The 12195-nt window shown below is 39.4% G+C and overlaps 1 protein-coding gene across 2 annotated transcripts in view; it reads right to left on the bottom strand.

Annotated features, from left to right (window-relative positions):
• Fut8 (fucosyltransferase 8) overlaps window positions 1–12195 on the bottom strand; it is a 131359-nt gene that overhangs the window by 22599 nt on the left and 96565 nt on the right. For both annotated transcript variants that reach the window (XM_032907987.1, XM_032907986.1), the window contains 2 exons: window positions 5137–5383; window positions 3572–3748 (listed from right to left, as the gene is read on the bottom strand). In XM_032907987.1, the coding sequence (XP_032763878.1) occupies window positions 3572–3748; window positions 5137–5383 (424 nt within the window). The remainder of the gene's footprint in view (window positions 1–3571; window positions 3749–5136; window positions 5384–12195) is intronic.

The following is a 12195-nucleotide window of genomic DNA, read 5'->3' as shown; positions in this document are numbered from 1 at the left end:
GTCAGAAAGGCTAAGATCAAAACCTTAGGTGACATCACATGTTGGCAAGGATGTAGAGAAAGAGGAACACTCCGCCATTGCTGGTGGGATTGCACACTGCTACAACTACTCTGGAAATCAATTTGGAGGTTCCTCAGAAAATTGGAAATAGATGTACCTAAAGAAATACCACTCTTGGAAACATACCCAAAAGATGCTCCACCATGCCACAGGGGCATGGGTTCCTCTATGTTCATAGTTGCTTTATTTGTGATAGCCAGAAACTGGAAACAACCCAGATGTCCCATGACATAAAAATGAATACAGAAAATGTGGTTCATTTACACAATGGAAAACTACTCAGCTATTAAGAATGAGGACATCCAGAGTTTTGTGATGTAACACAGACCCAAAAGGACATGCACAGTATGTTCTCACTAATAAGTGGATATTAGCCCCCCCCCCAAAAAAGTACAGAATACCCAATACAGTCCACAGAACTCAAAAATGTCAACAAGTTGAAGGACCCAAGTGAGGACACCTCAGTCCCCTTTGGGAGGGAGAAGAAAGCAACCACAAGAGGGAGGGAAGGAGGGATCTGGGAGTAAAAGGGGACGGGGCTGGGAGAGAACCTTAGATGAAATGCCCTACAGTGGGGAGAGGGAACTTGTTGAGCCCACCTCCAAAAGAAAGACAGGGCATCAAATGAGAGATGGGGTTCCTATCCCACAGTCAAAACTCTGACCCAGAATTCTTTCTGTCTGGAAGAAATGCAGAGATGGAAATGAAGGTCCAGAGACAGGCCCAAAGTGGGATCCAGCTCAAGGGGAGGCCCCAAGACCTGATGCCATTACTGAGGCTATGGGGTGCTCACAAAAAGGGACCTATCATGACTGCCCTCTGAAAGACCCAACAAGCAGCTGAAAGAGTCAGATGCAGATATGTGCACTCAACCAATGGACAGAAGCTGCTGACCCCTCTGGTTGAATTAGGGAAAAGGTGGAGGAAGCTGAGGAGGACGGCAACCCTGTAGGAGGACCAGCAGTCTCAATTAACATGGACCCCTGAGATCTCTTAGATACTAGATCACCAACCAGGCAGCATACACCAGCTGAGATGAGGCCCCCAGCACATATACAGCAGAGGATCTTAGGTCTGGTTTCAGTCAGAGAAGATGCATGTAACCCTCAAGAGACTGGAGGCCCCAGGAAGTTTAGAGAGGTCTGGTGGGGACATCCTCATGGAGACAGGGGTGGCGGGGGAGGAGGTATGGGATATGAACAGTCGGAGGATGGACAGGGAGAGGAATAAATTCTGGAGTGTAAAAACAAACATAAACTATTAAAAAAGAAATGTCAATAAATACATAGAAGATGAAATAACAATATATGGAAAAGGATATGAAAAGTGTTCATCATTTCTGAGCACCAGGAAAATGCAAATTAAAACCATAATGAGTTATCATCTCACACCCTTCGGAATGGCTGTTAACAAAAATATAGGGTAGTAAGTGTCACTCGAGCTGTGGTAGAAAGGAATCCTTGACTCACTGTGGGGATAGCATAAACAACTGTTACCTTAAAGGATGGAACTCACTCAAAACTAAAAAACAGAATTACCATAAAATCCAGCAATCCTACTAGAGGCCATAACTCTAATCAGTTATGAAATCAGTGTCAAAGAAATCTCTCTACTCTCTCATCTTCATTTCAGGAGCCAGGTTATGGAAGCACCTTAGATGCCCACCAAGGTGCCACCCCAACCCCCACCACACACACAAGATGCTGGTGAAGTGATAGGTGTTGATTAGTTTGACTTTTTCTACAATGTATATAGTTTAAAGTATCACACTGTATCCAAACATTGAGTTGTTAGAAATAAATAAGTAAATAGACTTACGTGACGTAACAAGATAGAGTAAATGTTAGATTAATTGAAAAAAAGTTCAAATTACACCAAATCTTAACTATTTTTTTAAAAAATGTGATTAGGGGTAGGAGGCCATCAGTTTGTAGGGTGCATGCCCGGCATGCAGCACAGAAACTGGGTGTGGTGGCATGGACTTGTAATCTAGTACTGGGTGTGGGGTTGGGGGATAGAAGCAGAAGAATCAGAAGTTCAAAATCATCCTTACTTACACGGTGAGCTTGAGGTCAGCCTGGGCCACATGAGACTCCATCTCAAAAACCAGAACCAAAAATGTAACTATACAAGGTTCTGAGAGGAAAATGTCATCATTTAAGCAATGGCTGTCACTGGGTAATGGGATTGTGGGCAGTACTTTTCTTTATCTCATATTTATAAACTTTTGTTTCTTTTAAGGGACACAAACTACTCTGCCAATCAAGGGGAGAAAAAGGTTGTGATGCATTCAATGATAAGTCAAAGAATAGACAAAATTAATATCCTCTCTTTAACCAATTTACAAATCATGACTAGTGTTTTAGAGTGAGTGAGCGCTGTCTATCTGAACCGACAACTGAACGCTTTAGAGGTTTCACTCAGGCATCGCTTAGTGAGTGGCTCTTATGTTAACTCAGTCTTGCACTTGGCTGATGAGCTCTTGGCTACATGTACTCAAACACTTGAGGAAACAGTGGCATTTCAGGCCTTATTCTAAATGTTTTCTTTCCCACCTACAACTAACAGAAAAGAGAGAGCAAGCAGTAATATAAAACAGGAAACTAGTTTAAGCGATTAACTATTGACCAAAGGTTTTCAAATGGATGGTATTTAGATAAGCAATCCAGTATCTACTGGGCCTATACCAGAGCTAGGCACTGCATCAAAAGCATAAACAATGTACTGAAGGAGACGGGCGCACAAGTATTCAACCACATCTCAAGAACATGCAGAGGACAGACACGGCCTACTCAAAGCTTAGGGATGATTTCTGGGAGGGGGTCTGAGCAAAGCTAAGACTGTATTCTTCTCTCCTCCTCCACTTTCATTTACACTTAATACATCCTTTTCTTATTTTATTTGCCCAGATCATCTGAGAAGACATTTACAGTTTGGATCAAGGCTTTGTCTATGTGCTTCTTCATATTCCGCTAACCCTACAGTAGTACTGTTCACGCCATACTCTCTCTGCCTCTTCCATCCCTAGAATGGGAATTCCTTTCCAACAGAGTGTGTCATGGAGGTATGGTTACTGCCTATGTGCTAAGAGGAGGCTAAAGCTTCGGAGTGAAACGGACCTCACTAGCGCTTTGATCTGGAATGCCCCAGTCCTCAGAACTGTGAGACACAAACTGCCATTTAAGCCCCAATCTATAAAATTTTGTTCATGGCAACTCCAGTGTGTTTTCAAACAGATTTTGGTATCAAGAAGTATGGTAATGTGTTTGATGATGATTGTGGTGATGCTACACAAGTTGGTAGTCTAGTTTACTTAAGATTTCTTATTACAGTACCTCAGGTATGACAAACAAGACATGGCTTGACTAGATTAAGGCGTGTACAAGTGTATAACCTTTGAATTTTGGAACCCATTACTTAGCAACAAAAAGAATCACAAGTTCCTAGATTAAGGATTCTTTACAACTAAAAGAAATTATCCACTACAGAGCTACAAGTTGGTCTAACTTACTTTGTCTTTGCCTCCTTTAACAAAGTAGGGTCATCGGTAGCCAGATATACTCTTTTTTTATCCACTTGCATTCTGCGTGCGAGAAGCTGAAAATGTTCTTCAACATGTACCATGTACTCTTCGATGGGATGGAAGGCTGCCTCTGTTCCCACTTTGTCTGTGCGTCTGACATGGACTCTGGGGAGAGAGGGAGAGCATACTGATAATGTACTGGTACTCAATTAGTATCTTTAGTCATGGTGGCATTAGGAGCATAGTAAACCAATTTTTCATTTATTCTCACCATTAGGAAATATAAAATCATTTTGAAACATTTCACAAATATTTTAATATGGTTTACATGTTGAATAGAACAGGGCAATATGAAAGGCAAGTAAAGGTCTTTGAGAAATACCTTCTCACAGAAAAAGCAACAGGCATATCAAGAATATATGGGAGCCTGGAAGCAAAATACTCACCAACCCTCCATTAAAAAACAGATTTAAGTTTTAAGGTTTTTGAGACTAAAATCATAACCAGATTCACAGCTTAACATTCTGATGTCTGTTGTTGTTGTTGTTATTATTATTATTATTATTATTATTATTATTATTTTCTTTCAATTTACCCTGTACAGTTATTATAACTTCAGTTTGTCAAATTTAAAGTCATTCAAGGAAACAGACTCATATGAAATTTTCCTACAGTTAAGACAGGCAAGCCTTTAAAAGATAGTGCCTATTTTATGTTCATGAAACCATTACAGCCTTGTGTGTGTGTGTGTGTGTGTGTGTGTGTGTGTGTGTGTGTGTGTGTGTGTGTACGCTTCATCAAATGCAAACAGAAACAGATCTCATTTGTTGTACTAAGGAAAAAACTCACAATGTTATTAAATGAGGGACACAGGCTTACACTGTCCTACAATGGGTAAGTCACTGACTTCCCAGCATTCTCACCACATCTTAGTCTTGTTAAAGGCGAGGGAGGGCTGGGGTACACTGGGGTAACTGTGTCATCTCTGGGCTGTTTTTTTCTTTGCATCCAAGATTGTAGTCCAGATGTGGATTGGATCACAGGAATATCTATTCTTTCCTACATTCTTCTTAATCACTGTTTCTCTCAGGAGATTGGACTTGTTTCGTGTGCTCTGTACAAATGAAGTGGGGCAGAGAGAATTCGCTACTCTGAATTTCAATTAAGTTCAGGGGAGGAATACTATTTAATATTCTGATTTCAGTATGTACTTCCTTTGGCTCTAACATTTAGAATTGGGGTCAGTAATTACATATAAAGATTAAGAGATGAAGAAAGATGTGGAGTAGGAAATATGAAAATAAAACAAAGGAGCTTCATAAAAACAAAAGTGAGAGAGACAAAGGAAGAGGAGCATCTGAGACAGCAGAAGGGCACACTGAGCCAGTCTGCGGGCTGCCCTATGTGTACAGGGGAGAACAGTCTCCAGCTCCTGAAATCTTCGTTCTTTAGTGAAGCTGTGACTATTAATTATAAAAAAAATTCATAGTAAAAGGCAACACACACTACTACTGCTATATATTATTGTTCAAGAGGGGGAAATAGATTCTTACCCAATGACTGGATGTTTGAAGCCAAGCTTCTTGGTGGCTTCTTCTATTTCCTTTTCTAGCCAAGGTTGTGGACGAATCAAATATTTGACAAACTGGGACACCCACCACACTGCAGGATCACCATGGACTCTTACGAGTCGATCTGCAAGGTCTTCTGGAACAGCCAGTGGTAAGTAAGGAGGCCGAGGATGGAGGCTGTCTACAATGGGGAGCTCCACCACTTGAATATTTTTGTCATTCACTTCACCTAATGGAACAACAAAACACATTGTGACTACAATACACTTCTCACACACTTGCCATGCAACCATCCTCACTTGGAGTACTGTCACCTTCATAGCAACTCTAAGGAAAGATGGTTTTTACTTTATAGTGGAAGCCAGGAAATTTGCTTACAATACCAGAGCAAGAGTGACAGAGCTGAGCATGCCTCTCAATTGTGGGGCCTTTCTACCAATTCCTACCACCCTGTCACATTATCGCTTCATCCTGCAAGTTAGGACAGTCACCAGCATTTATCAGCCACATGGCTGACAGATACGCTGTTACTAAGTTCATGTTTTCTGTTTGTTTTGTTATTATATAGTAAATATCCTTGAACTTCTAGCCTGTTATTATAGCAAATGAACCTTGTATTTCTTTTCTGACACTAAAATAACAAAGAATTACAATTATAAATTAAACCATCTGTATCATTTGTAGAAAAACAATAGACAACTAAAAATATTTTTCTTGGCTAAGTTAGACTTAGTATATATTCAATTATGACAATAATAGAAACTTGTTCCTTACTTATCTCCATAGTCAAGTTCAGAGATTAAGTAATCATTTTCACAGAAGATGATTGCTTTCAAAATTCATCATTACTATTTCTCTCCTACTATATTTATAATGCACTGATAAAAAAAATCCCCAATTGATAATACCCCCAGATTTTACACACTAAAGATTTCTCAGTAGTAAGTAGCAGACAAAAAATACCACACAGAAATAAATTGTACTGAGTACAATTTTCATAAATATTAGAATAAATATATAAAATAATCCCAGTTAAGATGTTATAATCACAGAATAATTAAGGAAACAATATACTTGTAAAAATAAGCCTATAACGTGTATTCACCAATATGAAACAGTTTATTTCTGTATGTGTATGTATATACATATACACCCATAAATATATATATGTATATATATATATATAAAATTTAGAACACAGTTAATAAGGCTAACTGCATAGGTATTTTAAAACCAGTTTAGTACAGTTAAAACTTAAAATTTTGGTAATATTCTATTTCTCTGCTAAGCAAAATCATTTCAAGATTTTAGGAATAAGTACCTAAAACATGACATTTGTAGTATGAATGAATGAGTAGTAATAAAAAATCTAACATCAGCACTGCAGTTCATCTAGTATGCCAGCTAAGAAAGCATGGGCACCTTTTGCAGAGGAGGAACTACAAGAATGAGAGGGAGAAGAATGGGACGCATTTTAAATTAAGCTGCACCAGTCTCCCTTAAGGCAAGGGAATCAGTGGTGCTTTCTCTGATATGGAAATGATCAGAAGCAAGACACAAATAAAAGAGAAAATAAAGAATGAAAGAGGAAGGGAAAGATGGTTATTTTTAATAATAATAAGAAAGAACAGAGGAAGAAAGCAATTCCTGGTGTTGGGTAGAGTGCATGCTTATAATCTCAGCACTCAGAAAGTTGAGATAGGGATCCTTAGTTCAAAGCCAGCATAGGCTACAAAGTAAGATGTTTTTAAAAGGCATCACCATTGGGCTCAGTGGAAGAAGAAAGAAAGGGAGAAAATAAAGAAAGCAGCAGCAAACGCTTTCGTACATACCCATAAACATATATACCTACATAAAAGCAGAGAATTAGTAGTGCTATCCTTTGTCACTTCTTCCTAACAAGGTTATTCTAAATGTTCAGTCTACATAGCTCAGATTTCACCAATAAGAACATATTATTCTGATGCCACCGAGTCCTCAATTTCACCATCATTAGCAATACTGACAACCTTCAGAATGCAATGAAAACATCTTCCAGCTAAAGAAGTACAGTTCCATTGCCTCTTTGTTTCTATTTTCATTAACTCATTAGCTTGTTTAAATATTTGTGGAACTATATTCAAATGTTTGAGGAACAGTATAAATCAAACACCGTAGTAGCCACAATATAAAATCACATGCTTCACCAAGCAAAAAGTACATGATTTCCACTATAAAATCTCACTTAGATAGGGCTGTTTACAGTGCAAGAGAAATGAAACATCACTACTATCAAGTGTGCTTTCAAAAACTGTCTAGCAAAAGGTCATAAAATAAAAGGTATTTCTACTTACCACTAGCAAAGATTAAAACTTTAATTTCTTCAGTCCCCCCGCGCCCCCATTACACACACACACACACACACACACACACGCGTACTTTATAATACTAAATGAATGTATTTTACAGATGTTAGTCGTAATGATGGATCCCCTGAAATTCAAGCCATGGCACTAAATTTTAAATGGGTGATGTTGCTAACTAGTAGTTCTGAGCCCAGCTGGTCAAGTTTCTGTTAGGGGGAGATTATAAGAAATGGTTTATTAGGGGTTGGGATTTAGCTCAGTGGTAGAGCGCTTGCCTAGCAAAAGCGCAAGGCCCTGGGTTCGGTCCCCAGCTCCAGAAAAAAAAAAAAAAAAAAAAAAAGAAGAAATGGTTTATTAATTTATGCATTGGGTTTTTAACCATGAGAACTGCTTGTCCCTTACATCTCTCTGCATTGTATGCAATCTAGCTAAGTATAGGGTGCATGTAAGTGTTATGTAACTGAACACAAAGGGCTCAAGCAGACATGGGTGTGAGGATTTTGATATCTCCTGCAGCCCAAGGGGACTGACTGTACATTATCATCAACCGTGGTCACCCAGCAAGACAGCACTAAAACTTGTTCTTCCAACGTAAGTGAAACTTTGTCCTCTTTCACAACAGCTGCCCTTCCTTCTTCCTTCAGTCCTGTTGTCTCCATGAGATCAGTTTTTTTTTTTGTAGATCCTACATATACATGAGATCATAAGTATCTTTCTATTTCTGGATTATTTCAATATAATGATTAATAAGTTCAATAAACTTGTATAAATTAGTAACATTTTTATATATTATCAACAAACTATTTGAAAAGAAATTAAAAAATTTTATTTGTAATAGCACAAAAATCTTAAAAAACTTAAGAGTAAATTTTAAAAATTATTTTACTCACTTTATATCCCAGTATTAGTTTCCCCTCTCCTCCTAGTACCCCCTCTCCTAGCTCCTTCTCCATTCCCCATTCCCCTCTCCTCTCAGAAGGGGGAGCCTCCCTTACCTCCCCTCCCACCTCCAGCCCCTCACCCCCCCATGTCAGTCACTGCTGGACTTAGGTGCATCCTCTCTCATTGATTCCACCCAAGGTTACATTTAACTAATGTGATAAAATGTCTAAATACTGAAAAATGATAAAATAATGAAAGAAACTGAGGACACAAATAAATGGAAATATGGCCCATGTACACAGGCTAGAAAAATTAATGTTAAAATATTCATAGTACCCATAGTGATTTATAGCAATGTATTCCATATCTCAATTCTAAAGTCATTTTTCAAAGAAATAGAAAAACACAATTTGTATGCAACTATACAAATACCCTAAACAGCCAAAGCAATCTTCAAAGGAAGGGGCAGGAGCTAGGGGCATTGACTTGGATTTTACAATGCATCACAAAGCTTTCGCAATCAAACAAAGCACAATGGTGCTGGCAGAAAAACAGGCACAACAACCAGTGAAACTCAAGGCCTCACAACAGTTGATCTAAGTCAATGTACCAAGTACATACACAGGTGTCTCTTCTGTAAATGATATTAAGAAAAATAGATACTAACATGCAGGAAGATGAAAATGGATTCATATACCATATACGCAAATGGATTCAAAATGCATAAAGACAAACATAAGATCCGAAACAATAAAGCTGTAAGAAAACAAAACCAAAATCCCCCAAACATACAAACCAAACCAAACCAAACCAAACAAACCAAAAACAGGAAAAGCTCCACAACATCGGCTGAGGCAATGATTTCGTGAGTCTCAAACAACTTGGTGAAGACACAACTTGAACATTAAGTTGTAAATGTATACAAAAAATTCAAACAGAAGAGTATGGAAAAATTAATATGACTTTTCAAAAGATAGGCAATGGATCTAAGGAGACATTTTTCAAAAGTGTAAATGGACAAGTATATGGGAAACTGATACCTCTAATCAACAATAAAGTTCAAATCAAAACCATGTTAGGAAGGTTGGCAGCGAAAACACAGAGGGTGATTAATATACATTATCACAGCTGTGGAGAGGAGGCATCTGTGCCCAGTGGAATGTAAATCAGTGGCCACTGTGAAGAAAAACTTAAAACAGAAATTGTCTGAGAACACAGCCTCTGATCAACCTGTCGAAACTTTAGTACTTTGAAGAAAGTATACAGAATTAACCATCCAGCAAAAGAACGTTCTGTATGGTAAATCATACAGAAGTTGGCACTACTACTCATTTGTAGAAATCAGCACCAACTAGTCTGTGCTTTATACAACGGACTGCTCAGTTCCACCTCAACTGACAACCATCATTACTAGAATGTAGACTGTCTTAATGGTGGACAGGCAACCACACCTATTATGAGTTCTTGACTAAAATGGTCCCATCATGTCCAAAAAACATTGTTTTGTCTGCTCTTTCCAGACCTCTGGCTCTTACAATATTTTTCTGTATATGATTATTTAGTAAACATAAAAAATAGGTTTCCACATGGCTTTTTCAAACATCCTTACTGTTAATTCCCCCACCCTCACCCCTCAGGAGGGAGTCATTCTTAAGTCATGCATGACTCATAAAACTGAGAGTGGCCAAGATGTCTTCAAAACCCTTGAGAAAACCATATATATGTGTGTGTGAGTGTGTGACTGGCTCTAATACACAACGATTAAGAGGAGGAACTTTACAATCACAAACATTGATGTTTAATCTGTTATCACTTCATGTTGTGTTACCTCAAATGATACATATTTAGCCTCATCCTAGTTTCTTCATTTGGAAATTGATACTAGTAATACTATCACATTCATCTGTAAGTTGTGACAGAAATAGTTATTATTATCAATTATTATAAAAATTGTTTTAAGAATGAAATGAGATGCTGCACATAGCACGCTAAACACTAGGGGCTGGAGAGATAGCTTAGTAAGTAAAGTGTTTGGTATGCAAATATGAGGACCTAAGTTCAGATCCTCAGCATCTAGGTTAAAAAAAAGAAACACAAACACAAAAAAACAAAAAAACCTCTGCACAGCACAGGTCTGTAGTACTGGGGAGGCAAAACCATAAGGATCTCTGAAATTTGTTGGCCAGCTAGTCTAGACGAATCTGCTAGGTCTAAGTTCAATCAAAGACTACCTCACACAAACAAACAAGGAAAAAGATGGAGATGAATCAAGGAAGACTGATATTTACCTGTAGGTGGTACATGCAGGTGTACACACATGCACATGTATCCCCTCACACACAGAAACAAGAAAGCTAAACACAATGCCAAATGCAAAGGCATTCTTAAAATATTATTTATCTTGGGGTCAATTCTGCTGAAAAATTCTCAAGAAGCAACTACAGTTTGGTCCAGGAAAGATGACCTGTCAAGATGTAGCCTTTGAAAAATACATGGCAGCGCTCTCATTTCAGTGAGTGCTTTATACCCAAGGCATGTCTTATTCATGCCGTTTACTAAGGCAATAAGGCAGTATGCAGCCTTTATCTTTTCCAACAGCTCAACAAATGATCAAGCTAAAGGGTGGGGACTTTGGGCTATTTAAATATTAGGAAATTTGATGTTATTACCCAACTTGACCAAAACTCTGTTTTGTTCAGAAACATCTCTTTGTCTAAGCCAACGATATATTCTGCTCATATTTCAGTAAGGACTTTTTAAAACTCATGTTTATAAAGACTATCTAGACACACCCGCGGATCCCGGCCCGCAGCAGCTCTCTGCTCCCAAAACCCGTGGGAGAGAGACCTCACCGCCTGGTCAGGTGGGCACTCCTGAGGCTGCAGAGCAGAAGAGACCACCAACACTGCCCACCCCTGCCCACATCCCTGGCCCAAGAGGAAACTGTATAAGGCCTCTGGGCTCCCGTGGAGGAGGGCCCAGGAGCGGCAGGAGCCCTGCCTGAGACACCGCCAGAACCTGAAGGAAACAGACCGGATAAACAGTTCTCTGCACCCAAATCCCGTGGGAGGGAGAGCTAAACCTTCAGAGAGGCAGACACGCCTGCGAAACCAGAAGAGACTGCTCTCTGCACACATTACTGATTCCAGAGGAAAACACCGGAGGCCATCTGGAATCCTGGTGCACGGAGGCTCCCGGAAGAGGCGGCGCAGATCTTCCCCGTTGCTGCCACCGCAGAGAGTCCGTGGGCAGCACCCCGCAAGCGAACTTGAGCCTCGGGACCACAGGTAAGACCAACTTTTCTGCTGCGAGTGACCTGCCTGGTGAACTCAAGACACAGGCCCACAGGAACAGCTGAAGACTTGTAGAGGGGCAAAACTACACACACGAAAAGCAGAACACTCTGTCCCCATAACTGGCTGAAAGAAAACAGGAAAACAGGTCTACAGCACTCCTGACACACAGGCTTATAGGACAGTCTAGCCACTGTCAGAAATAGCAGAACAAAGTAACACTAGAGATAATCTGATGGCGAGAGGCAAGCGAGGAACACAAGCAACAGAAACCAAGACTACATGGCATCATCGGAGCCCAATTCTCCCACCAAAACAAGCATGGAATATCCAAACACACCAGAAAAGCAAGATCTAGATTCAAAATCATATTTGATCATGATGCTGGAGGACTTCAAGAAAGACATGAAGAACTCCCTTAGAGAACAAGTAGAAGCCTACAGAGAGGAATCACAAAAATCCCTGAAAGAATTCCAGGAAAACACAATCAAACAGTTGAAGGAATTAAAAATGGAAATAGA

This window comes from Rattus rattus, chromosome 7 (assembly GCF_011064425.1).
Source record: "Rattus rattus isolate New Zealand chromosome 7, Rrattus_CSIRO_v1, whole genome shotgun sequence".
NCBI lineage: Eukaryota > Metazoa > Chordata > Mammalia > Rodentia > Muridae > Rattus > Rattus rattus.
The sequence above is the reverse complement of the archived record's forward strand: the minus strand, read 5'-3'. Positions and strand labels throughout refer to the sequence as shown.